A 26,830-nucleotide genomic window follows, 5' to 3' on the forward strand; every position below is an offset into this window, starting at 1 on the left:
TTGAAGTATGAATCAGTTATAACATGAAGACTCAAAAAGTAAGGATAGCTTTTAAAAAATAGCTTCAATTTTTTAATTATGACTTTATTATGTCTTTTTTAGAAACCAGTCTCATGATTGCTGGGGAACTTGTAAATAAGTGTTAGGTGCTCCCTCTGGCAGCACTGGTTTTACTTGCACTGTATTACTTTCCATGTTAGTTATGGTGGAGCAGAGCATGGTAATGAGGAGCTGCTTTGGCTTGGCTTGCCCCAGAGCTGTTAGGAACAGAGCTAGATGATGCTGGGGTAGGATATTTTAAATTATGGAAATATATATATATATAAAGTCTTAAAAAATGTTTTCTTTTAGTGCCAGTGGGAAGAAAACAGAGAGATAATCTCTTTTTGATTTAGATTATATAAAATGTTATGAAGCAATGTCTAAACTTGGGACCAGTTTTGGCTGTGTAGTGTCCTTAGAATAACTGTCTTTTTGTGATAAGAGTATATGTGCTTTCTCTAATAGATTTACAAAAGCTTGTTGCTGTGTATCTGGCAATAGAAGATAAATTGCATGTGGCAGCAATGACACCAGGCCTTTGAAGGTGTTCTTTCCACTGGAGATTCATCCCATCCTCTGGAGGCAGCAAGCAGTGAGGGGGAGATGAGTACCTCATCTCCTCATTGTGCCCATCTGCCTGGGACCTCTCCCTGTCCCTCCGAGACATTGTCATGTCCTTGTCTTCAGGCTCTTTCCCTTTTCCTTTTGGCCTCTGTCTGACTCTCTCAAGGAGTGTGTGTAAGCACATCAGCAGGTCTTGTGCTGTGGCAACTAGGGTTTCCTTCTCCAAGACGATGGCTGATACTCACTGTATTCCCTACAAGCATGGGGGGGAAGAGAGGGCTTTGCATTTATGAGTTTGTGAACTTCATGGAACTGCTGACATTTCACTGCTCCGATTTGAAGTTGGTACTGACTTAGAGGAGAAACTGTCAAAGCAAACTGAAGTGATAAAGCAAATTGTCTGTGATTCAGTGAATGAAAAATCACTCAGAGAAAACAACGATCCGTGCTTTGACATAGTGTGAGAAGCCCTGTTTTGCTGGCAAAGTCTTATTTTGTGATATAAACCCAAGAGCCTCCTGTTTCCAGCCATCAGAGATGATTATAATGTGGGTTGCATAGACAGGAACTAGAGCCCTCCAGTCCTTTTGCTCATATTTTATTTTGGTCAGTGTTTTTTGTCTCTCTCCATTTCCATGACAACTTTAATTGACAAATTTATTCTTCATTATGTTGACAAAAATAGCCTTACTACACAGGTTGATCTGTCCCTATCTATGTTCCTGCTTTTCCTCCTGCTGCTTGGAAACAGTGATATATTATTGTTGGTCTAAGGTTCTTGGAAAATATCTCAGCAGGTATTGAAAAGCAATTAATATTCACAGAAAGATTACTGATTGAGATAGCTTTCACTGCTGCAGCTTTTAAATAGTAGCATATCTTATTAATACCATCAGTCCTAATAAATGCAATTAAAATTGTTGACTAATGAAAATTTTAGTGTTAATTTATATAATAGAGACTTTATACTTGCAATTAGAGCTTTCTTAATTCTGCAACATGTTGTTCAGGGAGAGAGAGAGACTATCATCTCGATTACATGTCTGTCATTTTGTAAGAAGAAAGCAGTTTTTCAGTCTCCCTTGTTAACATCACTAAGAGAATTCTCGAAGCAGCAGCAGCAGCCAAAGTTCTGAAGTGATATTTTAAGTAACTCACTTCAGAAGTCAACAATGTTAAAATGTTTTATATAAGCACTTGCACTGATGAATCCACTGAATTCAGCATTTGCTACTGTTCTGTGTGCAGGTAGGAGAGGTGCATCAATTATATTTATCACTGCAAGGACAAGACACTTGGCAGATCAGAATGTGTGGTGTTGCTCTGGTGAATTTCAGTTTCTCATGTTCTGTACACTGCTTTCCAGTTTTCCACAGAAAGCAAGATGTGGCTCTGATTTTAGAGCAATGGCTTCTGCTGCTGAAATTTCTCCACATCAGAGATAATCCACACTTGGAAGCAACATCTGTTGAGTCACTACTTTGCTCACACCCTTCTTCACACAGTTCTCAGTGTCCCTGGCAGTTTGGCATGGAGATGAAGTCAGTCCATTCTGCAGCTATTGAGTGGTATTGCATGTGCCCTACTCTGATCTTTTTTTGCGGAGTTATTGATGAAATTGTGACTTTGGGCAAGGCTTGATTTGTTCCAGAAGCATGTATAGAAATATCTACAAGTAAATCTGTGCCTACAGCTCTGACTCTGGTCCTAGAGCACTTGACTTGTGAAGAAAGGTAGAGGGATTTGTCTTGTATAGTCTGAAGAAGAGACAACCACGCAGCAGCATCATAGCAGCCTACAGCTCCTGGTAGGACAGCTGTGGGATGACTGAGCCAAGCTCTCCTTGTTAGTTGCAGTGAATGTAATAAAAGTTTCAACTGTCACAGATTGCAGCTAGGGTGGTTCAGATCTGACGTAATCTTTGCCAATAGGGTAGTGCAGCTCTACAACAGAGCACCAAGAGGGGCTGAGGAGGCTCCATTTTAGAGTTCAGCATTTTGGTACCATGGCTGACCTAGTCCCAGCACGAAGTTAGACTGGAAACCTTCTGAGGATTTTTCCAACCATTGCATCTGCTATGCTATGAGTGTAATATTCAGCAAATGTCCCGTGTCAATGGCACCCACGGGGATCAGCCTTGTGACCTCTTTCTCTCCATCATCTACTGGTGTTCTCACTGCTGAAAGCACGAACTCATTCGTTATAAGGAGCCCCTTTGACGTGCTTTTTCCCCTGGTTCACTCTCCAGGTTGAAGTATGGTTCTAAATAAACTCAGTCGGTTAGAAAGATCAAAGTTTTACCCTGCTCTCCTACTCTCATTGGGAAGCCTTTCCAGAGGGACAGTGTGGCTTTCCTTCCATTCCAGCAGAGTGGCCTGCAGTGTCTCCTGCCTTATTTGCAACAGCATCATATCCAAGGCAATCTCTCAGCAGTTCTGTCAGGGCATTTGCATGACTTTCAAAGCCCTTTGGCAAGTGTGTATTTTTTCAGTTGATCTGAACAAGGTATGACACCAGCATTTTTCAAGGCGCTTTCTCGGCTGCTTTCTGTAGCAGAGCTGTATGGGATGTGAGCCGAAGCATTAATGGTGCAGAACACCTCTGCCCATCAAGAAGCTTCTGCTTTGCTCTGAGCATGTCCTTCTGTTTCTATAGCAAATAGCTCATTCACTTTTATACACCACTTGTCTTTTCCTTTTCATGTTCAACTGCTTGCAGCTTCAGATTATGCAAAATGTGCTGAAGATGTTTGTTTCAGCGAGAATTTTGCTTGAAATCCAAAAGAACCTTAGAAGTAGTGCAATATGTTTTGATACCACTTGTATGAAAGATAATTTGGATTCTTTACTTTTCTGCGTAATATTTATAGACACCACTTCTTTACAGTGGCAGGAACATTTAAAAAAAAAAAGTCTAGCTACATTTTCATTGTAATTATCATTTAGGCACTTCATTGCTCAGCTGTACATCACCTCAGCTACCTGTTTCTGCTACAGGCCTGTAGCACCAAGAACCTAGTCTTTGTATTTAGCACGTAAAAAACTCAGTGATCTTACACTGGCACAGTAGCTTACATGTGTTTATACAAAGCACGTCTATACAAAGGAATCACCTGCCCATTTAAAGGTTGGACTATATCTTGGAGGTCTTTTCCAACCTAAACATTCTATAATTCTTGGATTTACAGTTTGCATTTAATGAGATTTGTGGCTCCACGGTCACCTCAGCTGCATGGCGAAGTCCCAGCTTTGTGGTTTCTCACAGTGCGTGCACCAAGCTATGCAGACAGCACCCCAGACCCAAAGGCAGGTTTTACCATCAGTTGTGATTTTGCTGCGCAATCCCCTCTGTTGAAGCAGCAGGGAGACTGTTTGCAGACTTGCAGCTCATGGGAATGCCAGTGGTGTGCTCTCCTGTCAGAGGTGGGCTCACAGTTTCCAGCCCACATTCAAATCACTCATTTCTGGGATAACTCATAGTACCACATGCTGGCTATACCTGAGGTTGTTGAGTTCTGGTTTTGAAACAAGGAGAGCAGATTTCCTCTCACTTTGGGTTATGGAAAGCTGCATTGTGGATGATGCCAGATTTTCCTGTGTTGTCCCTTCCAAACTCCCGTGTCACGGTGCCTGTGCTGCGGGGGAGAAGACCTGGATGCAGTTGTGGCTTCATTGGCAGGGGAAGGTCCTCGCAGTGATGTGGGTGGGAGCCTCAGGGAAGCTGTGTTAGGTGCAGCATGATTTTAGAGCTGACGCTCTGTGGGCGACCTTGAGACATGTTTCAGTTCAGAAGATGCAGGTGGCAAAAAAACCTTCAGAGCATGTACCTTCCACAAGTATGAAACTGTCCCTAGTCCCCCCTTGCTGTGGCCTTGCAAATCACCCATGTTGATAGCTGTTGTTGTGACAATGTGCTGACCATAGAGCTGGGAAAAGGAGAACGGACAAAATCTGATCTTGGTGGGGTTCTGGTTGTGGTTCCCAGGCTCCAGCTTTGGGCTTTCTGATGGAGCAAAGCATGAGCAGCCAGTAGTGTTAGAAAAACAGTTCAAGTTCAAGGACATGTAGAATTGTTTTTCTGAAGACCTTCCTTGAATTTTCCAGGCTCTCTCATCTATGGAAGAATTCAGAAACCTGGATCGGGATATTGAGGGTTCTGCAAAACGGTGGAAGAAGTTTGTTGAATCTGAGTGTCCTGAAAAGGAGAAGTTTCCCCAGGAATGGAAGAACAAGTCAGCTCTGCAGCGCCTGTGCGTAATGAGAGCCATCCGACCCGACCGCATGACCTACGCAGTCAGGTAGGGGCGCTTCTTCACTGGCTCTGTAATGCTCTTGCTTATCAGGCAACATTGGGTCAGTGTTTTCTAGGGAACAGGAGTAATTCAGGAATATGTTTGGATTTATTTATTATGGAATATGAGTTCTGCAAAATGGTTTGCTATAAATGGGTCTTCGTTGAATGAGTTGTCTCTGAACTCTGCAAGAGTCAGAGCCAACACTTTATTTAATCGAAATTTCCTGCTTCAGGAGATCTAACCGTGATATTGCCAGTGGTGAGGGAAGCAGTATACCTAGCACTGAGTGAAGAGCAGAAATGCCAAGCCAGCAATGAGCATCATCATACAGGCATTACACATGCACTAGAGTCTTTTCATAATCAGTGCAACTTCTAGAATTCGTTAAGGTCAATATTAGTTACTAGATTGTTTATGGCTCTTGTTCCTTAGGTGCAAGAATAAAGTGCAGAAGTAAAGGGAAATCTCATAGAGGTGTTTTGTTGTTTTTTTTTCTATAAAATTCAAAATTTATGTGATGCTAGTTCTGAAAGTTGTAGGTGTAAATTATGTATTAAAGGTAACTAGGCGAGTCTAAACTTTGTGAACATATGCAAAAGCAATATGCTTGTTCCAGGAGAAACTAAAGGTCTTTCACTCCATTAGGACTTGTTCTCTCCTTCTCTGTCCTGGTAGTCTATGATCTGACATTTCTACAAAGCCTCTTACGCCACTGCCTCTCAAATAGTTTATATTGCTCCACCATCTGGCATGTGTGCATATACAGGTGCATGTAGCAGATTGTATTACTCACTGCATGAGCTACATTTCTGTTTGTGCTTTAAAATGCACAGAAAAATGCAGTCAAGACTTCGAGTGAAGTCTCATTATGGTCAATTTATTATATTTTATTCAATCAAATGCTATAATTTATCATAATTATACCATTCTAAACCATCTTCTTTTTCATTAGTTACTCTTCTGGGGCTGGACTCTCCATGTGTTCTCTCAGCTGAAAACATTGCTTTTCCTTTTGTTATTTATCTTGAGTAGAATAAGCTTTTGTCTTTCTGAGCTTTTAAGTGCATATTTTGTTTCAGCAAGCTTAATTCGTTTCTTTCAGTCAAAATAGTGGTACTCTTATAGCTCAAAAATAACTGGAACATAAAGTTTCAATTTCTTTCATACTTCTCTTTTGTGAAAAGGTAAGAGAATCCACATTCTAAACCTTGGCTGGATATTTTTAGAGTTATGTCAAGCTTTTCTGTTTGCACAAGAACTTTTAAATATGGGGTGGGTTTTTTGTTTGTTTCTTACATAGAAGTAGGGTAGAACATAAACACTTTCAAATAGTAACAGTTTACAGTGCCTTCCCCAAGACTTTGTAGATGTTTGTGACTAAAATTCTTCTTGAAATACAACATGGTCAGAAAGTAGTCCCTAATGGCCTAGGAAGAGCTTTTGTTTAGGCAAGCAAACCTCGTATCCCCAAAGCAAATGCAAAATTATTAGTGGTAATAATGACAGTCAAAATGCCTTTGACTTCCTGACTTCTTCTTAAAAGTGTCATACTCCGCAAACCTCTCTTCAGCCAGCAGTCTGGCTAAAGCAGATATTGTTCCATTAGTGAGGAAATATGGTGCTCCTAAGAGATTCAACTCTCTAAAAAACACACGTCTATTCATCTGTCCTTTTCATGTCAGTCAGTAACAGCTCGTAGTCTGATGTAGGAAAGAAAAGAGGTCTTCGGATTGAATTTAATAGTCAGCATCCCTGATAGGTACCACACAGAAGGCTAATAGTCATCTGGCATCCCTTTTTCCTATTCATCTTCAAAACTGTATTGAGTCTGTGACTCTTCAAAGAATGGGGAACCCTTCAAGCAATGTCCTGGGGAGCTGCATACTCTCACCCCGAGGACTTCAGCCTCAACATTCCTGGTTTAGCCAGTAGCACTTAAACATCATGTGTCTTAACAAATTCATTGAGTTTTTGAGAGTTTCTTCTGCAGTGTCGTTGGATACCACTAGTTGCTTTGCAGTTCGCAACTTGCAGATCTTTTCCTTCTATGTATCAGTTAGGATATCTGTAAATCTATTTGCATTAAATTCCTTACTGATGATCAATGAACTTCACTACAAGTATAGTTGTAACCTTCCTATCTCTCTGAGTTAGGTGCTTGACAAGAGCTTAAATGCTGTTAAGGAGTGAAGGAAGAATTCAGTAGCCTAAACATAGGTGATTAGGGTCATTTTAGATACCCTAGAATATTCCTACTTCATCTCCAACTGCTGTTCAGAAAGGTGTAAGACCTTTTGTGTCTCATGTCATACGTACCAGCATCATGCAGATGGTCTAGAAAGCTCTTTGGTATCTAAAATGAGATGGTTACCATCCTCCCTACACCTTGCATTTACCTGCCTTGAAAGTTAGATTTTTCAGTCACTCTGCTTAGTAGGTCCTTGGGGATATTAGCATAGGGTGTTTTATTCTCTAGGTTTAAGGAGCCAACAGGAGAAACCACTTTTATCCTGACTCACTCTGCAGAGCGTAGGTGAGGTCAATGCTCTACTGTCCATCACCAAGAACCTTAACTTTCTCAAGAAGGAATTCCAAGTGTAAAGACCTATTTCACACTTCAGTCTTACTGAAGAACATCAGCAAGGGGCTTGTTGCAACACCTTGTGCTACCGTGCTTCCACATGCACGATGAGGTTAGATCAGTCCAGAAGCTGGCAGGGTGTAATTTCACAGAATCACGGAATGGGTAAGGTTGGAAGGGACCTCCAGAGATCACCTAGTCCAACCACCCTGCTCAAGCAGGATCACCTAGAGCACATTGAGCAGGATGGCATCCAGGCGGGTTTTGAATATCTCCAAAGAAGGAGATTCCACAGCCTCTCTGGGCAGCCTGTTCCAGTGCTATGTCACCCAAACCATAAAGAAGTTCTCCCTCATATGGTGATGAAACCTCCTGTGGTTCAATTTATACCCGTTACCCCTTGGCCTATCACTGGCCACCACTGAGAAGAGTTTGGCCCCAGCCTCTTTATGTTGTCCCCTCAGGTATTTGTAGGGATTGATGAGATTCCCCTCTCAATCTCCTCTTCTCCAGGCTAAACAGGCCCAGCTCACTTATAGGACAGATGCTACAATCCCTGAATCATCTTTGTGGCTCTTCGCTGTACTCTCTCTAGATGTTCTACATCCCTCTGGTACCGGGGAGCCCAGAACTGCACGCAGTATTCTAGGTGTGGCCTCACCAGGGCTGCGTAGAGGGGAGGATCACCTCTCTCCACCTGCTTTCCGCACTCCTCCTAATGCAGGCTAGGATCCCATTGGCCTTCTTGGCCACAAGGGCACACTGCTGGCTCATGGTTAACTTGCTGTCCACTACTACCCCCAGGTCCCTCTCCTCAGAGCTGCTCTCCAGCAGGTCAGCCCCCAGCCTGTACTGGTGTTTGGGGTTGTTCCCCCCAAGGTGCAGGACCCTGTACTTGTCCATGTTGAACCTCATGAGGTTCCTCTCTGCCCAAATCTCCAGCCTGTCCAGGTCCCTCTGAACAGCCACACAGGCCTCTGGTGTCTCAGCCACTCCTCCCAGCTTTGTGTCATCTGCAAACTTGTGGAGAGTGCACTCTGTCCCTTCATCCAGGTCGTTGATGAATAAGTTCAACAACACTGGACCCGGTACTGACCCCTGGGGGGCACCAATAGCCACTGGCCTCCAACTAGATTTGGCACTGTGAGCACAACCCTCTGAGCTCTGCCACCCATCCAGTTCTCAATCCAGCCCACTGTCCACTCATGGATCCCAGACTTCTGGAGCTTGCCCAGGAGGATGTCATGGGAGACAGTGTTGAAAGCCTTGCTGAAGTCAAGGTAGACAACATCAGCTGTTCTCCCCTCATCCATCCAGCGAATCATCTCATTGCAGAAGGCTATCAGGTTGGTTAAATATTGACTTCCCCTTGATGAATCCGTGTTGACTGCACCTGATCACCTTCTTTTCCTCCACATGCTTAGAGTTGGCCTCAAGGATGAGCTGCTCCATTACCTTTCCAGGGACAGAGGTAAGGCTGACTGGCCTGTAGTTGCCTGGGTCTTCCTTCTTGAAGACTGGATTAATGTTGGCTTTTTTCTAGTCCTCAGGCGCCTCTTCTGTTCTCCAAGACCTTTTAAAGATGATAGAGAGAGGCTCACCAGTTCCCTCAGCACCCTCAGGTGCATCCCATTGGGGCCCATAGATCTGTGGGTGTCTAGCTTGCCTAAATAACCTCTAACCCAATCCTCTTCAACCAGGGGAAAGTCTTCCTCTCTCCAGGTTTTCTCTCGTTTCCAGGCTTGGTAGTACATGGGGGCTAGCCTTAGCAGTGAAGACTGAAGCAAAGAAGGCATTCAGTGACTCCGCCTTCTCTGTATCTGCCATCACTGAGACACCCGCCTCATTTAGCAGTGCACCCATATTTTTCTTAGTCTTCCTTTTGCTGCTGATGTATTTGAAGAAGCCCTTCTTGTTATCCTTGATGTCTCTTGCTAAATTTAATTGTAACTGGGCCTTGGCCTTCCTCATTGCATCCCTGTGTTCTCTGACAATGTTTCTATATTCCATCCAAGGAGTCTGTCTCTTCTTCCACATCATGTACACTTTTTTCTTCTGTTTAAGTTTTCCGAAGAGCTCCTTGCCCATCCATGCAGGTCTCCTGCACCCCTGGCTTGACTTCTTTCTTGTAGGAATGCACTGATCCTGAGCTTGGAGGAAGTGGTGCTTGAATGCTAGCCAACTCTCCTGGACCCCCTTTCCCTCTAGGGCCCTGGCCCAGGGGATTCCTCCAATTAGGTCCCTGAAGAGGTCAAAGTTAGCTCTCTTCAAGTCCTGCCCTGAGGGATGGACCTTTGAAACAATGTTGTATGACTATGGACTCTGGCAACTGGCACCTGCTGCCACGGTTATGGACTTAACTGGACTCCTCAGCTAAAGGATCTCTGTCAGCCATGGCTTCATATAATGCAGAGAAGCTGCAAGCCACTCATATGTCTAAACAGGATGCTTTTTCTTTTCTTCTGGTACCATTTCACAAGTCCTACTGCTTATACTGTGGACCACCCCTATGAATACATTATCTGAAAGACATCAAGGCTTTCATGGAGCCAAGGCCTGATGTAGAACAAGAATGTTGTGACTTTGTATCTCATGGACTTCATTAGATTTTTGTGCACTGATGCTCTCCAGCAGCTCTTTAGCAAATCTGTGCCCAAACCAGAGAAATCTACTTTTAAGAGGTACCAAACAAATTGGAATTTCTTTCTTTGCAATCCCTTTGGCATTTCTATTCCAACTGCCTTTCACTAGTCCTTGAAGGAATCTCTCAGGTCTCTTAGAAAGAATTTGGCTGCCTTATTCTGGTATCATCCCCCAGTTGAAAACTGGTCGAAGTTTTTGTTCCCCTCGTACCGAGGTTTTCAAAAGGCCTTAGTCATGCACCTTTGCTATAAAAGCAACTGCTCCTTCCTGGGGTTTGAATATAATGCCTCTCCCTTTGAATCAATGTTCACTGTGTCATCTTTTTATAAAGCAGTGATTTTTGGTAAGCTCACCCCAGGGAAATTCACCCTGAACGTTCTCGATACGCTGCCTACTGTTCAGGCAGCTCCTGTTTGCTCAGTTGTATTTTTCCTTGCGACTCTCGCGCAGAGGCTAAGCTGCATGCGCTGGATATTCTTAGAGCTCTTCCCTTTTATCCTTCCAGAACAAAGTAATTTTCTAAATCACCCGGACTTTTTGTGGCTTTTGGTGATACATCCGAAGTAATGCTGTTGCCTCTCAAATGCTGTGTGGATTACAAAGTATGCTGCAGTTTTCTATACATTAACCAAACTATTTCTTCTCCCCTGTGATATCTATGTCAGAACCAAGCCAGTACTGAACTGTATTGAACTTCTGCATACAGTGCTGGGTGGGTAGGTCCCACTGTTTGTCCTTATAATTTTGTCGTTTGTCAGATACTTGTGTGTCATGTGTCATTTTACACCTGTTAAAAGTACCAAATGTTGATAGTGAGAGGTCCCACAGCCCACTCTGCAGACCCTCTCTAAAATGATTTTATACCCATTTTTTCATGAATTTTCTAATTTGTTTGAATCAGCAAAATTAAAATGAATTAATTATTTGCAGGGGAATCTTTCTTTCCTGAACAATAGTAGACTAGCAAAATTTCTTTTTCTTTCCGGCAGAGATTTTGTAGAAGAAAAGCTTGGCAGTAAATATGTGGTAGGGAGATCCCTGGATTTTGCAACATCCTTTGAGGAATCAGGACCTGCAACCCCAATGTTTTTTATCCTGTCTCCAGGAGTTGACCCACTGAAGGATGTGGAGAAACAAGGTAAATAAATCATGTCTGTAAGCATACCACAGAATTGTGTTCTATCTTCTCCATAATTATCTTGGCATGACATTTTATTATTTTTTTTTCTCATCTGTTTGTAGATAATGGAGTAATCTGGTAAAAACAGATAATTGTGAGACAATGTGATTTTGTTTTTTCTTTTTTTTTTTTTTAAATAAAGACTTTTGGATTTTCATCTAAAGTTTAATTTAAACGTGTCTCTTTCCTGCAATGCTGAGGTTCCCAGTGTGGTTCACACAGCAACGATCTCTGAGTTGGTCTTGTACACAACCTATAATTTACATCAGAGATATCTAATACGCTGTCAGATAGCTAAAAATAAGCAACAGCTCCCTGTAACATTGTGCTGGTTAGAGGCAGAGTTTCCAGTTTTTAATCCCATCCTTCCTGAGTGGTTTTTGGTGTGGACGTTATGATGTAGTGCTGTCAGCTGGCTTCATAGCCTAAGTGGCATCTCTGAGTTGCCTTGTTTGAGAAGCCAGTGATTGCTGTGGAACACCAAGTGCTGTAGTCAGTGCCTGTGCTCTGAAGCTACCAACATACAGAATTTTGCTTCAGGTCTCAGCTCCACTGTGGATGCATTACGGTTTTCAGCCTGAACATGTCAATTACAGTACATCAGGAAATGGGGTCAGCTTCTCACTGGACCACTGCCAAATTGAGGTCACTGCAGTCACTTCTTTTGAGACTGTTGCAGCAGAGGAGCTCCATCCTTCTGGAGCAGAGGGCCAGATACCCTTGGGTATTTCTTTAGGGCTGCTCTGGGTTGCCACTGTGCTCATCAGATGTCTTTTCTCCCTTTCTCCTTTACCAGTCATGCAATACTCACATCTCTAAGACCATTGCTCCTGGTCAAGCCCCAGTGCTAACGTACATCTAAACTGTATGAATTACATATCAGATGATCAGTAGAGCTGTTGGCCAGTTTTTAGCAGGCAGGTCTCTAGACTAAACCTCAGCAGGGCTGGCAGCCCCAGCAGAGTCACCAGTAATGCAGAACTAAACCATCATTCAGGTGAGAGGTGGCTGACCACTTCCTTCCTGAGCTGTGAGTTCATTTTCCTCTCCGTGATGCACATTCTGGGTCCTCCCAAATAATGTCCAAGTCAGTCCCAGGCTAGATGGTGATATTTGGTCATGGGCAGCTCCTGGGCTTTGCACTGTGTTTTGGTCTCTTTCTGCCCTGGTATCAGGTCTCATTACTGTGAATTGAAGGGGACCCCATGAGGAAGGTGTTGTCTTGTGCCTGGCTTCCCGTGGGAACCACATTGGTGATCCGGTCTCTCCTGTGATATTTTCTTGTATGGGAGATCGAGCACTAAAATCCATCCACAAGTGGTTTAATCGGAATTGTAAAGATATGTGTAGTTGAGTACCTGGGGTTAGTCAGCTAGAAAAGTTACAGCTAGTGTAAGTGAAAAAAATAGACAAACTGAAACAATTGCTTAAGTGCAGCTCCACTAGCCTTCAAGTCTGCCTCGCTGGGGTTTGGTCCAGATTCATTATTCAGTATTTTCTCTGCCCTTCATTAAGTTTTATTGAAGTGCATGTCTGGCTTGATAAGCCTTTTGAATGGAGGATGACTTCTTCCAGATGCTGCCCTCTCATGGGGCCTTTCCTTTGCAATATGGGGAGGACCCTGAAGCAAACACTGTTGGTCTTGGAAAGCTTCCCATGTCCCTGCTGAGGACAGCCTACCTGCACTGTGCCCTCTCCTCTCCCCACCAGCAAGGAGGAAGTCTGGCATCATCTTTCGTGAGGCAGACAGTGAAGGCTCACTGTGTGTCCCTCTGCAGTCCGTTCCCATCCATGATGGGGAAATAACAACTGTGTTTTATTTACATTATTAACCACCTGGTTTAGGGCAGTACCTACCTTCTGTAAATTTGCCCCATCCCTTCTTGAGAGGATGAGTCCTGAGGGCAGAGTTACTCTGTGAGGAGTGGATCAGCAGCTCTCAAAGTTGGTAGCAACCACAGATGGTGAGAAAGAAAAGTGGAAGTTCTCAAATATGGGTAATGCTGTGTCCTAGGGTTTTTTCTGTAGTAAGGCTAAGCAGAAAACCTGAGCAACTGGAAGGGTTTGGATGTTTATATATCACCATCTGTTTCCAATCTTATACCAAGAGCTGCATCCTCAGTCTTGTTAGACAAATCTTTTCCTTGTTTTACTATAAAGCTTATCTGCTTTCAGCAGGAATTAAGGGTGCGTATGCTGTCTGCCTGTAGGCAACGTGTAGGCAACGCCAAGAGATCAGCACATGGGGTCTCCCTGGCTGTGCTGAATGCATCCTGCCGCACTGCGTGGTGCCAGCGTGGATGTTTGTGGGGTTGCTTCCCTGCAGGAGCACAACGCAGTGCTCATCCTCCAAAGGAGGAGCCCAGAGGAGCATCAGGGACAAAATGAAGAAACACTAAATAGCTGCAATCCTTCCTACAGAAGAGCAGCATATTAAAATATATGGTCTTTGGGGTTACCACCATGCACTGTGTGGGCCCCGGTGCATGAGGTGGTCTGCAGTGGTCCTGCAGGTCCTGGAGCACCCTTTCTGATGGGCTCTGCTGCAGCCTGCCAGCCATGGGCCTTCCTACAAGCATAGTGGTACAACTGGTGGCATCTCCACACAGCCAAAATCCAAGATGAAAACAGAAGGGTGGCTGATTCCTAAATCTGAGAAACCTGGGAGCCTTGGTCTAGGTCACAAGACTCTCACACAGATTTTGTTTCTGCTGCCTGCTCAAAACCAAAAGGGTTCCTAACCTCGCTGCTGGTTTGAGCATGCATTCACGTGGCACATTTCCCCACTGAACGATATCTTGCTCAAAGACTATTTAATCAGCAGGAAATGATTTTAATTTCTACCACTGTAAAATATGTTTTTATACAAGGTTGCAGGGGAATAGTGTTCTTTAAACAAGAGGCACTTTGTAATAATGTACCTTTGTGTTGATGCTGCTCTGCAATTAAAAGTAGTTTGGAAGAAGCCACTGCTGTTTTCAGTGCTTTGGCAAGGAGTGTGTGAGAGACAAGATAACTCTTGTAAGAAGTGTGATAGCTCTTCTGTGAGGGTTTTTGATAAGGCTGAACTCAGCCAGGCTGCTGCTGCCTGAGCTCGGCTGTGCTGCATGCCATTCCAGTTAAAAAGTGCTGAACATTGCTTTTTTTTTTTTTTTTTTTTAGGGAAAAAGCTTGGTTATACATTTAACAACAGGAATTTCCACAATGTCTCCCTTGGACAAGGTCAAGAGGTAGTTGCTGAACAAACTCTAGATCTGGCTGCAAAGGAGGGTCACTGGGTCATCCTTCAGGTACGGTGTCTTTGAAAACAGCTCTGCCATCCTCCCGGGTTCCCTGGCACTGACCGCATTAACAAGGGCTGGCTATCATGCCAGTCTGGTGGGAGATGGGACAAGGCGTTATCTGCATGTTCAAAACTGCCAGTTTCCACCTATTTCTTGCTGTTATCTATTGTTTTTATCAGACTTTGTCATCTTGGTTCTCTTGCTCTTGAGCCCTCTATGGAGCGTGTAGTTGCAGGGAGTCCTCTGAGAGAAGGTTGTGCTACACCTGACTGTGGTTTTATTTGCTCCACTAATACATTAAGAGCTGTTCCTGAGAGCTGTTAGATGAGTTCTCTTTTGACCACTCAAAACCTGCAATGTATTTAAATGAGCAAAAAGAATGTGTGCTCTGCCGCAGGAAAGGCAGAGGCTGTCTGCAGTGGAGCTGTTGCCTTTATGCATCCCAAAACAGGTAGATGCTTAAAGCTGTCTTCAGAACTCAGCAAAATGTTGCCAAGTCTTTTAGGGTGCAAGGGGAGTTCTGTCTTCACCACGTGCTCTCTGAAGTCACTTATTCTGTGAGTGCTTTGGTTTGCTAATATGCAGTCAGTGATGCCAGCTTTCTTTGCAGGTCTTGGGAATCCCTTTGATTTCCTTGATGTGGATTTTATAAACATTTATTATCACTGAATTGTTTGTATAAGGTTTAGGTTAAGACAATGCTTGGAGTCCTGATCTGAGCCTACGGGCCTGATTTTGGGTTTAAATTAATGTCACTGATATTTTGATCTTTCTTCATGCTCTTGCTGCAAGCTTCCTCCAAGGTAGACAACTCTGAGCTTCTCCAGAGCTCTTAACATAGACAGCTGCAATGCTAGCTTCCGCCTTTGAGATGGTGGTGAAACTAAGCAGCTTTATAAAATGTCTTCCATTCAGTACTGCAAAGTGAACCCTTTCCCTTTCCCTTTCCCTTTCCCTTTCCCTTTCCCTTTCCCTTTCCCTTTCCCTTTCCCTTTCCCTTTCCCTTTCCCTTTCCCTTTCCCTTTCCCTTTCCCTTTCCCTTTCCCTTTCCCTTTCCCTTTCCCTTTCCCTTTCCCTTTCCCTTTCCCTTTCCCTTTCCCTTTCCCTTTCCCTTTCCCTTTCCCTTTCCCTTTCCCTTTCCCTTTCCCTTTCCCCCTCTAATGGGGAGTAGTTGCTGTATAGGATCTCTTTTAAAGTCAGTGACCATGTCTGTTGATTCAGTGCTAGTAGATGAGTAGTGTGGGCCTCAGTGTTTTTGTTTCACCCATTCACATCTCTGGCAGGCAGAGCAATCAGTAAAAGGTCTCAGTGGACACTGAATGTTCAATCAGAAGAGCTGCAGAAATGAGATTTGTATGAAAGAAGGATTTTGATGGTCAAGCTAACTGGCTTTCCAGCAACACCTGCCAAGTGTGACTATCTCCAGTGGCACAGAGCAGACAGGCTCCCCTGGGAGCTGACAGAAGAGTTTAATGCAGCTGGCTGCTGGCAGGTTTTGAAGCAAACTGCATGAGGCAAACTCAGGGGGCATGGCAGTGGTGGCGAGGACAGGCTGCTGGATGCCAGCGCTGGGTCTCGCTGGGGTCAGTCAGTCACCTGGGATTTTCTCTGCTGTGGTCACAAAACTGATAAAACTTCATACACATAGACATCCTAGTACAATGTTTGGTTGGTTTAGCAGAAAGTAATGTAGACAAGACTGATTCAAAACAGAGATCAGAGCTCTTTCTTCGTGTTCTCATAGTCACCAACCTTCTGAGCAATCCAGGCAGGGCCCCACGGGGAGGTGGGTGTCATGCGTTGGTTCACTCTCAGGACAGACTTGGGAACATCAAGTGGGTGTTTGAGGCAGGCAGTGCCATTCCTCTCCAGTTTCTGCCTTTGATGTGTTGGTTAGGCATGTGGAGTGACAACAGGGCAATGGATCTTACCTGTCACACAGAAGGGCCAAACTGCTCCACTCCAGACTGTGCCACTGTATTTTACTTCATGTCCCCATTTCTTTCCAAGGCTTTGATCTTTATGTAAAATGAGGAAAAGGGAAGGGAGAGCAGCCTGAGGTGCTAAGTAGGTATCCCCTAAATTGGGCGAGTTGGTCTCAACTCTTTTGTGGTCAGCAGAAATCCATCTGAAATCAGATGGCCCTCTGGGCAAACTTTTTTGCAAGGTTGAACAAATGTTTTTTTGAGGCTGAAATGCTCACCACTCCAGATATTGATAAATCAGTATCCAAACTCATCACAGCAGGAATGAATGAGAATCCCACAAAGGAGTCTCCTGTCATTTCAGTCATAGGTGGATCATGGCAAATATTTGCCATATGGCAGTTTATTTGACGAGGTCTTTCCTTCAAGGCTTTTGATGACAGATACCTTACAGACAGCTTCAGGAGTGTTTGTAGATCAGTTACACAGGACCTGGAACGACACAGACAACTCAATATGCAAAAATGCCCCAGAATTTATAAATCATCACAATAATAATAGGAGAGTGGAACAGAGCAGATTTCAAGAGGCAGTCAGGGTAATTCTACCCATGTTAATCAAACTCATTGTTTGGAGGCTGTATGCCACCCATGGGACAGCTACATGCAGGCTTCCCATTTGCTGTTGAGCAGACAAAAAACAGCTGTTAGGTTCACTTCTGCATTTTATTGTCCACTGATCAACTCTTCAGGTAACATGGAGTAAAGCTCCCCTGATAACCACTGAACTTGCTGACTCATATAAACCCATACACACGCTTTCCAAGACAAATGCTTGATATGGTCACCTAAATGGCTTTTACGCATGTAGTTCATTACCGGTCTTTGACTGGAACCAGAAATAATGATAGTCAAGTACTATGAGTAATAAAGAGTCGGGGAATTATGTTTGTGGGAATCAGTTGTTAAGGGACATTGAAACAGTTGGGAAGGCCTTACTGTTTTGCAGCAGCAGGATCACTGTTCTTACATCAGGAAGGGCTGCTGATGTGGGACTGATTCTTTCTGAATTGTAATGACTGGCCAGTGTTACCCGCTGAAAGGAAACCAGCATCGTAGGAGGCAAATTAAGGAAAGCAGCATCTGTGTTTCTCCTGGGAACCTGAAACTTTTTCAGCTCACCCTAAAAATGGAGGTTTCCAGGAATGAGTCATTTGACAAGGCAGAACATCAGAAAGCACCAGTCATTCATTCTCATGGAAAGAAGAGTGTTCTCCTGCTGCAGGGCCTGACCAGTGGGGCTTCCTGATTCTCTAGTACCAGCACTGCCCCTGCCCCCCCTGAGCTGCAGCCCCTTGTTGTCACGGTGCCTACACCAGTATTATTGGGTGGCACAGATGATGAGAGAATCAAGTCCATGGATAAAACTGTTTGCTAAAAACACAGATGGTCCAACTGCAGAATAGGAGACTATCTACGGCAAAAGTGCAGCTGCTGCAGGAGGACATAGGACATGTTACCTGAGGGGCACAGAGAAGAACCCCAGCACAAGCCCAGCAGCTACTCTTTTCTGAGTTGTTTGTTGGCATGGAAGAATCAAGGAAGATCTTTGAGCTCCTCTGAAATCCATTTAATATCAGGTTTAGCATCTGGGTCTCCTTAGAAACAGTTCATAGATTTGTAGGGGTTTAAAACATATTTTTCTGGCCATAATAAGAACACAGGATTTTGATCTGGGACTTTCACCTTAGGCAGGTACACCATCTAACCATAGCGTGGCATTGAGCTTCCAATGTTGTCTGTCAAATACAATTTGAAGTGTTCATAAAAATTGGTGGAAAGCAGTTTGCTGTGGAGGTGGGACAACAATGAAACTACACCTGAAAAACTGAAGAAAGTCTTAGATTTTTCTTATTCATTTAGATTTTTGCACAAAATCACATTTTTCTCAAGACTTTTTGTTGCCATAAGAATTTTGGACCTGCCTTTTAGGCAAGCCCTTTTTGTAACCACACTGTGTCAGTCTGTAGTAGAAGATTTAAGGAAAAAGTGTCTTAGCTGAGAAGCTTTCTGAACGCCTGGTGGTGGCTGTAACAGAGCTTACAGAGCATGTAAAATGGGGGCTTTTTCATCTGGTGACCTTCTGCAGCAAGTTTCACTACAGAACTGATCTCTGGGGCTGTCAAGCAGCTACACCATACCTGGTTAACGTGTTGCTTGATCGTTACAAGGTAGAGGCAGCAGCAGAAGTTGATCCCGAAGCAGCAAGAGCAGTTTTTAAGTCTGTATTCAGACTGTGTGGCAAGAGTTGTGGCTGTATGGGTGGGAGAGCTGAGGTGCAGAAGGGAACCTGAGGAGGGTGCACATCTGTTGACTCACCCCACTCCTGAAGGTGTTTAATTCCCATTAGTGGAAATCACGTGCACTAAATATCCCCAGTGCAGACTTAGTGACCATTCCAGAACATCTTAAAAAAAAAAAAAAAAAAAGTAAAGAAACCAAAGCTAGCCCTTGGCCTCTAAGTTTCAGTTTTGACAAATTGACATCATCTTCTAAGAAAAATCTACCAGAAGCGTCCTGGCCAGCTTTATTGTGCTCTACTTGGGCCATAGCTCTCTGGTAGTGCCCAGCAGGCAGTAGCCAGCAAAGGTTTGGTCTCTTGTTAGGTCGCTAAAGTCTGTTAACAGCAGTTCAAATGGTCTTCATCTCCATGCATAAGAAACAGACCAAACAAACAACAAAACAAAAAGCTTTTAAAGCAGATTTTGTCAAGCATGAAATCCCACTGCTTTGGCATGCTGAAAATCCATAAAGAATATCAGGAAAAAAACAGGTAAATGTGAATAAATGCGCATATTAGTATCTTACCCCTCCACCACCACCTTAATGTTTCTCTTGGGTTGAAATAAAATGTAAATAGTGTTTGGATTCTTATTAATAAGGTTGTGAGAAATGCAGGTTCTGTCATGTTACAAGCTGTGGGATACTCTTGCATGTCATTTACTGAGAAAACAGGTTTTCTTTTCAAGAGTTACCAAATGCTATATATTTCTTTTGCCCTGAGGAAAAAGAAACTCTCTTTTTTTCTTACTTTTTAAGATGTGAGATGGAGTTGCATGCAAACGTTCAGGTGATGGAAACCAGCTCATTTCACAAAGGCTTGTGGTGTGTCATTTGGAAGGGAATAGCCAGCTCGGCCAGAGAAAAGCACCTCCCCGCCTGCAGGTTCACACAGGACTTTTCTGAGAGGTGGATGTGCTTACACAGAACATCTCTTGCAGATTGTGCAGAGACCTGGTCTTCTGGGCAGCGGGTTGTCACCTCTTGGGCATTCTTCATGTGCATCAATCCCTTGGTTCCTTCATGTTTCCTACCTTCCCAGCTATGTCTTTAGGGCTGGACTGATGGGAAAGCGGCCCACAGTAGGGCATTATCCTTGGAAAGGATGGTGGGGGAGCACAGGCCTGTAGCAGTTTGGTGTTACATGCACAGTTTTACACATACACCAGGTACCACCTTCCTCTCCAAAGCCTTCCATGCATTGGAAGAGGGGTAGCATTCAGTTTTAAAGGGGAGATAGAGCTAATTGTCAGTTTGTTCCTTATGGTAAGTTCTGTGACCTTGGAGGTAGGCAGCAGCCAGGTACCACTGCTAGGAGATAGACCAAGGTCCAGCAGGGCTCTGCCCTCTGCAGCTGACATCTTTCCACCTTGTGGAAAACCCCATACACAGCTGAACAGTCTCCTATCTCCCATGGTGCAGCTGTGTGGAAGATGAGCCCTGCTGCCAGCAGGCCCAGCATGCAGATCCATGCCATTCCTCTAACGGCGTCTTCCCAAGTCGCTTGTTGTGACTCTCTGGTCCCTGCTTGGAGGGAGTCTCGGTGACAGCTCTCTTCCAGGGTTAAAAGACTTTGTGTCCTTGAGGGCTGGCTGTTCAAAACACCCACGCAAACGTACTTTTCTTGAAAACAAGATTTATTAAAAGTAGGAGGAAAATCAGATCAAAGAGAATAATGTGTTCAACTCAGAGGGCTGGATAATCTGTATCCCAGAATATTTAAACAGTGGTGGAAGAAACTATGAATCCATTGCAAGCTTTTGTAATGAATCTGTCAAATCAGAGGCTGCCATCTGACTAGAAAACAACGGATTATTTAGTATATATTTCTAAAACAGGGAGAAATTATTGGAGCAGACTGGTCTTAACTCAGTAATATGCAAAATTTCAGAACAAACTTTGAAGGGCAAAATAAGTAAGAAATGTAAGTAACAGTAGCAATTTTATTAGGAATTTGCTGAAGATAGGTCAGGCCTATCAGATAGTTTGCACTGCAAAGGTTACCGACGTTTTAGAGGAAATAAACGTGCTGGCCCTCCTTGAGCCAGGAAGGTTGGACCAGATTACCTCCAGAGGTCCCTTCCAACCTTGTTCTGTGATTCTCTGAAATGCAGCAGCTCTAATTAATGAGAGCTGTAGTAAGGCTGCAGGTGCCACACAGGAGTGTGTCAGTGAAGCTGTAGAAGTTAAATATTGCCAGCAGAACTCCTAAAGAATAGTCAAGGGACTAGTCTCACTTAAGACATTGCCTTGGCTCAAAAAAAAAACAAAGAATATGTGTTAATGGCTTTGCACTGGTATATTATTAAGAGAAGTATTGTCAATACAAATAAAGATTGAAATGTGATACAGGACAACTGGGACAGACTACAGGCCTGGAGTAGTCCAAATAGGGTGAAATTTAGCAGAACAGAGCAAAGTTGTGTGCTCAGGACTAATAGCAAAGGGAAAAAGAGCTGCTTCAGGTAGGAGAAATCCCTGCCGTGAAAACAGCAGGTAGGAACTGGAAGTGGAAACTTCTGCTGCTGTCTGAGCAGTGAAGGCCCCTGCAGTCTCCCCACAGGTGTGGTAGCAAAGCCTTAACTGTTCTCAAGAGGGTGTTTAGTAAGTTTACTGGTGGGGTCTTGGCATGGATGTTGTATGTCTGATTTCCTGTCTTCCCTGCTGTCCTGATGTGGTAGGCCCTTAACATCGTAGTGTCACTGCTCATCCTAGTGACTGATGAAGGTAGGCGATACCAGGGAGGGAATTCATGGCAGGTCATGAATTTATTATGCCCCCACTAGGTGGGTGTGGCATAATGACCACTCGGACACCAGGGTTCTTTCAGGGTCAGTAACTGCTACTTCTTTACTGATGACATAACATCAGCTCTCTCTTACTGAGGCCTAACTTCATCCCTCATATTGAGGGCATATCTTCATTCTTCCTTGTTGCATCCCCATCTTGAGGACAGGCTCCCTTCTTATACCATTCGCCCCACAGCAGTCCTTTCCCACTAACTGTTCATTGGTCAACAACTTTGCCCGGCAGCCGCAAACACTCAGCAACTTCCATGCCTTAAAGGCTGGAGAACAAGCAACCCGAGATGGCGTTTCCTGAATCACCCTTCTTTGTTCCCTCTAAACTCTTTACATTCCTGATGGCCTCATCGTTAAGAGTCTGATGTTATCACCAACCATGGGGCTTGTCGACCCCCATGGCCACACTCCTGCAGGTGGGGGCATAATAAGCCTGTTTCTATATGATGAGCCTGTTGTAAGCAGAGTTCCTGTCAATAGTTGTGGGCACCTGAGGAGCGATTATTCTAACCTGCCTTCCACGCCAGTCCTAGGTAGGAAGTATCTTCTGTTCTTCTCTCTAGGGTGGAAGAGAACACTTTAGGAAGCTGAGATGCTCCTCATGGGGGGTTTCAGCCACCCTAATAACTGCTGGAGGGGCCACACAGCAGGCACAGGCAAACCAGGAGGATTATGGAGGGCTTTGGTGAAAATATCCTCACGGAGGTGACTGAGGTGCTGTTGAAGGGAGGTTCTCTGTTGGACCTGATGGTCACAGACAAGGAAAAGTGTTTGGGGTTGTGAAGGTCAGGTCTCTGGTGCGTGCAGTCTCATTTGTGTAGGGAGAAAAGAGCTTTGCACATCAAGGAGCACTAAGTATGTGCTGGCATGAGCTGTGTCTGCTGGGTTTCCATCTCTAGCCCTATTCTGAAGCTTTTTGCTAGGGCAGTGACCACCAAAATCACCAAATGATGTTTTTCAGCCTAATGGCAAAGAACCAGTAAATTTGTTTACATGTTTACAGCTGTAGATCTGAATGAAATGATGCAGGGAAGAATTCAGACATTAGATATTCCCAATTTAATTGTAGTCTTCATCCGTTAGCCAAAATGTCATTTCCGTCTCTTTGCAATCATGTTAATTTAATTCTTGAGCATCTTTCCATTTTCATAGGTTGTTGCTTCACTGAGTCAGCTTCATGTACTAAATTGAATAATAGTGAGCTCCTAGGGCAAAATCGTATGAGATCCAGACGTTGGCAGAGCACTCCTTACTGCATCATAAACACAATGGAACCTTTTTCTGTGCACTTCACCACCAAACTTAGCTGCAAGCAAGAGAGATATACTGTCCTATAAGAGACATATTGTCCATTCTAGGCTCACGAAAGCATTTGGCACTAAGCCTCTGCTTCAGTAAAGAAAAAGACTACTTTTCCTTCCAGCCACAGTATCTTTTCATTCCTAGGTGTACATGAAAGGAGAAATACCCATTTTTCTTTGCTGTGCATTCCACCTGCTCATCACTACCTATCTTTAAATCTTTTATCTTATCAAATGAATTTTGGTGACATAACCTCCAGCACTGTCTTTAAAACTTTGGGGAATGGAGATCAGTCCAGATTTTCTGTAGTTCATGCTCATTTGCTCCCAGGCTTGGCAAATCCCAGAAGTCTCTCCTGCCACTAATGCCTGTATTTGGGTTGAGGTCCAGACCTGAGTTCTGGACTGTGGGGTTCAAACAAAGACTGAAGCATTGGAGTGGTTGGAAGAGAGGTGAGGACAAACTCAAATGCCTTCTCAAGCCTTAAATTGTGCCACATTCTTTCAAAATACAAGTGGATCCATGTTATCCCTATTTTTCTGCTGCTGATCAAAAAAAAGAAACATTCTGAACAGGGGCCAGAAAAGACCCAAGCTGGCAGCTGCCATTGCAGAAATGGTTTCAATGCAGCTCTTCAGAAGTGTAGTGCCCTGCCATCATCTCTCCCTTGAACAAGCTCTCTGGTCTGACCATGGACTGCTGAGTCCAGATGGCCCTGTGTCTCTCCTGGGTCCTACCATCCTCTCTTTAGATCCCCTGTTATGCTCCGTTCACTCATTCAGTCACCATTTACTCCCTTCTTGTATTTGCCTTTGTACATGAATTTTTCAGTCCTATCTGCCGTCACCCCTAGGTGATGTCTGTACTTGTCAGTTCAGCAGTGCCAGGAGACGTTTGCCGGGCTGGACCTCAGCTGTCTCTCCTGTCTCATTGTCAGCACAGGTTCTGCTCCTGGTTGTGGATGAAAATGGCTGGGTCTCTCCCTGACAGTTCAGGAGTAAGGATAGGCCAGGGATCATTCCCAGTAGACATCTCAGATATAACCCAGCCTGTTTTGGAGTGTAAAATGGGTCAATAGTGTAGAAAGGGGCAGTTGTGTTGACATTAGGCCCAGGAATGGTCCTATGCACATTTCATTTACTATCTTCAACATTCAGGCATGTCTGTGCTAAAAGAACCTGCAGAATGCATTATGCTTCATTCCAAAACTGGTCTAACAACACTCAGGTGCTTGCAGGTATCCTGGAAGTGCTCTAAATTTTCAGGCCAGTCCCTCTTTTTTTTTTTTTTTTTTTTTTTTCCTTCTGTTCCTTTTTCCCACTTGCATTTGCCTTCTCTGTACCGTGTTTAGTGGAAGGGTCACAGATCAGCGTATTTTTACTCAACTTCTAGCAGAAAAGGGCCAGGTTCTCATTTGGAGCTGCTGCCACAGCAGGTGAGGCTTACACAAATATGAGAGCAGTAAGGTTACTGCAACACAGCTTTAGTATGGCCAGTGTTGGCCCAACCAAGATCCTGAGTGTTAGCAGAGTTGTAAAGACCCCTCTGATACCTGGACTGGCTTGACTCAACATTGCCAGTCCCTTTATAGCTAGGCCAGTATCGCTTTTGTGTCTGTACTGGTGAAATCACACCACAAATTGTAGAGAAGATGCATCCATAAACAAAAGGTGGGAATAGCTTTATATTTTCCAGTGCAGCACAAGTCTGAGTGGTGCCATCATGCTCATCATTGCTTAGTGGCTAAGATGGTGAGCAGAGGATCATAGGGACCAAAACGCTGAAACCATTGAATCATAGAATAGCCTGAGTTGGAAGGGACCCACAAGGATCAAGAAGTCACTCTTTGTAGATGATATCAAGCTACTTAGTTTGCCCAGCCCGAGTAAAATGATGAGGATCATCGTAGGGCCCACAGTGACACCATGGACAGCATGCTCAGAGGTGGGGCTAAACGGCAGCAAAGTAATTGGACTTGCTGTTACGGGCTGCAGTCCACCTTGGAGCTGTGTGTAGAGGGGATCAATAAAGGTTGAAGACTTCAGGGAGAGCTAAGAGTGCTGGCTCTGCAGGGATCAAATGTGTTCTTCACTGGTGAGCATTACCTGTGGAGTGAGGTCTTGAGAAGCCTCAGGTGGCTGCTGCTGAAATCCAAGCACTTTGCATAGGCAGGAACTCTGCCGTAATTTCTCAGCTGATAAAACACATACCAGAGACAGAGCAAAACTCTTCTGGTGAGAGAAGCTTCTTCTGGAGCTCTGGGGTGGCCTCTCTGTCAAACTACAGCCCAGCTTGTTGCTCAGAAATAGCTCAGCCTCAGAGACCTGTGAGCAGATGGTGGTGGTGGTTCAGAAATGGAGGGTGCATGCTCATCCATTTTGGTCTCTGAGTCTTGTAGCAGCACTCACAGGATCGTAGGGCTGGCTGAAGAAGGATGGAGCTGTTCCTGCACCTTGTCATGTGGTGGAACCCCACACTACCACTGGGAGTGAGCATGTCTAGGGGAGCAGCCCTGCAGTGCCCCCTCCCCGTCCTGTTTTACAGCCCACCATGAGCAGGGAGATGGAAGTGTTGGGGCTGTCCCTGAACTGCCAAGCCTAGCTTTCAGATTTACTGTTAAATCGGTGACAATTTTCTGAGAGCATCTCATAAGGGAGTGAGGCATTGTAAACACAACTAATTCCCGCTGCCCAGGGAGGTGATTGGAGATAAGGCGTGAAGGAGAGAGTCCCTCTCAGGAACGTGCAGGGTCTCCAGCAACTGTCAGCAAAGGGAGTGTGCTGTGGAGTGTCTGTGGTTTGTATGAATGTGCTGCTATTTCTGATGGTTACCACAGCAACACTTGCGTCCTGTGATATACGTTCTGCCTTGTGAAGTACAAGCACACAGAGGTGCTTGGAAGTGCATTCCCAAAGAAAAGCCTCTGGTGTTCCTGTCTTCCTGCACATACCCCCCAGCCCTGCCTGTGGACCCTCTTTCTCTGGTACTTGCTCTCTGTCTCATACTCCGTGATGCAAAGTAGGGAAATAACAGAGGGCGAGATAGAGTGGTAATGGTCGATGTGCACAGGAAGATATTTCAGGTTCCTTTTTTTACCCTCTTATCAGCTGTTTGCTTTTGGCAGGATTTGGCTCCCACCTGCTCCTTTATCTCTCTATTCATAAAGAAAGGTAATGTGCCCATGAATTTGACATTGTAACCCAGTTTTACCTGCAGCCAAGACTGAGCCACGAGCTGTGACAAAGTGGAGATGCTGGAGAGTTGTCTTTTACACAACAGCTCTTTTCACAGACCTCAAAACACAGAAAAGAAAAAAAAATAAAAGAAAAAAAATCAATAAAGCAATGAATTAACTTGTGTTGTCCTGCATAAATGTGTCTTCTGGAGGTCTTCTAGAATCAGGAGTACACAAAAACTGTTGCAGTGTAAACTACACAGTGTGCTTTAGGGAGATAATATTGGCAGTGTATGAAGCCCTGAGCCATAGAAAAGTGGACAGGGCTTAATTATTTCCTCTTTCTCCCAAGGAAGAGCTAGAGGCAGTCTATGAAACCATCAGGAGGCAGGTTTCAAAGCAAGCAAGGGGAGGTGGTTCTTCAGTAGCTCAACTGTGATTGGTATTAAGGAAGCATTGTCTGTGTTGTGTCGTTATTGATAATTGACATAACATTCAATTATTATGACCGCATATGTTGTCGTTAGTCATGTTCTGTCAAGTTGTGTTATCTGACTGCTGAGAATTAATTTGCAAGGTTTCCTTCAAACCTGTGAATCTCCTCCACAGCATCTCTGTCCTTTTAGTAGAAAAAATTTTGAGCTGTATGTTTATTTATGTCTACTTCTTGTATAAGTATTCATTTGATCAAATCATGAAT

The 26,830-nt window shown here is 44.2% G+C and overlaps 1 protein-coding gene across 1 annotated transcript in view; it reads left to right on the forward strand.

The window, feature by feature from the left end:
- Positions 1-26,830, forward strand: part of DNAH9 (dynein axonemal heavy chain 9) — a 196,489-nt gene that overhangs the window by 141,786 nt on the left and 27,873 nt on the right. The window contains 3 exon segments of the mRNA XM_040530948.1: positions 4,710-4,903; positions 11,114-11,262; positions 14,467-14,594. Of these exon segments, the coding sequence (XP_040386882.1) occupies positions 4,710-4,903; positions 11,114-11,262; positions 14,467-14,594 (471 nt within the window).

Source organism: Cygnus olor, chromosome 18 (genome assembly GCF_009769625.2).
Source record: "Cygnus olor isolate bCygOlo1 chromosome 18, bCygOlo1.pri.v2, whole genome shotgun sequence".
Lineage (NCBI taxonomy): Eukaryota > Metazoa > Chordata > Aves > Anseriformes > Anatidae > Cygnus > Cygnus olor.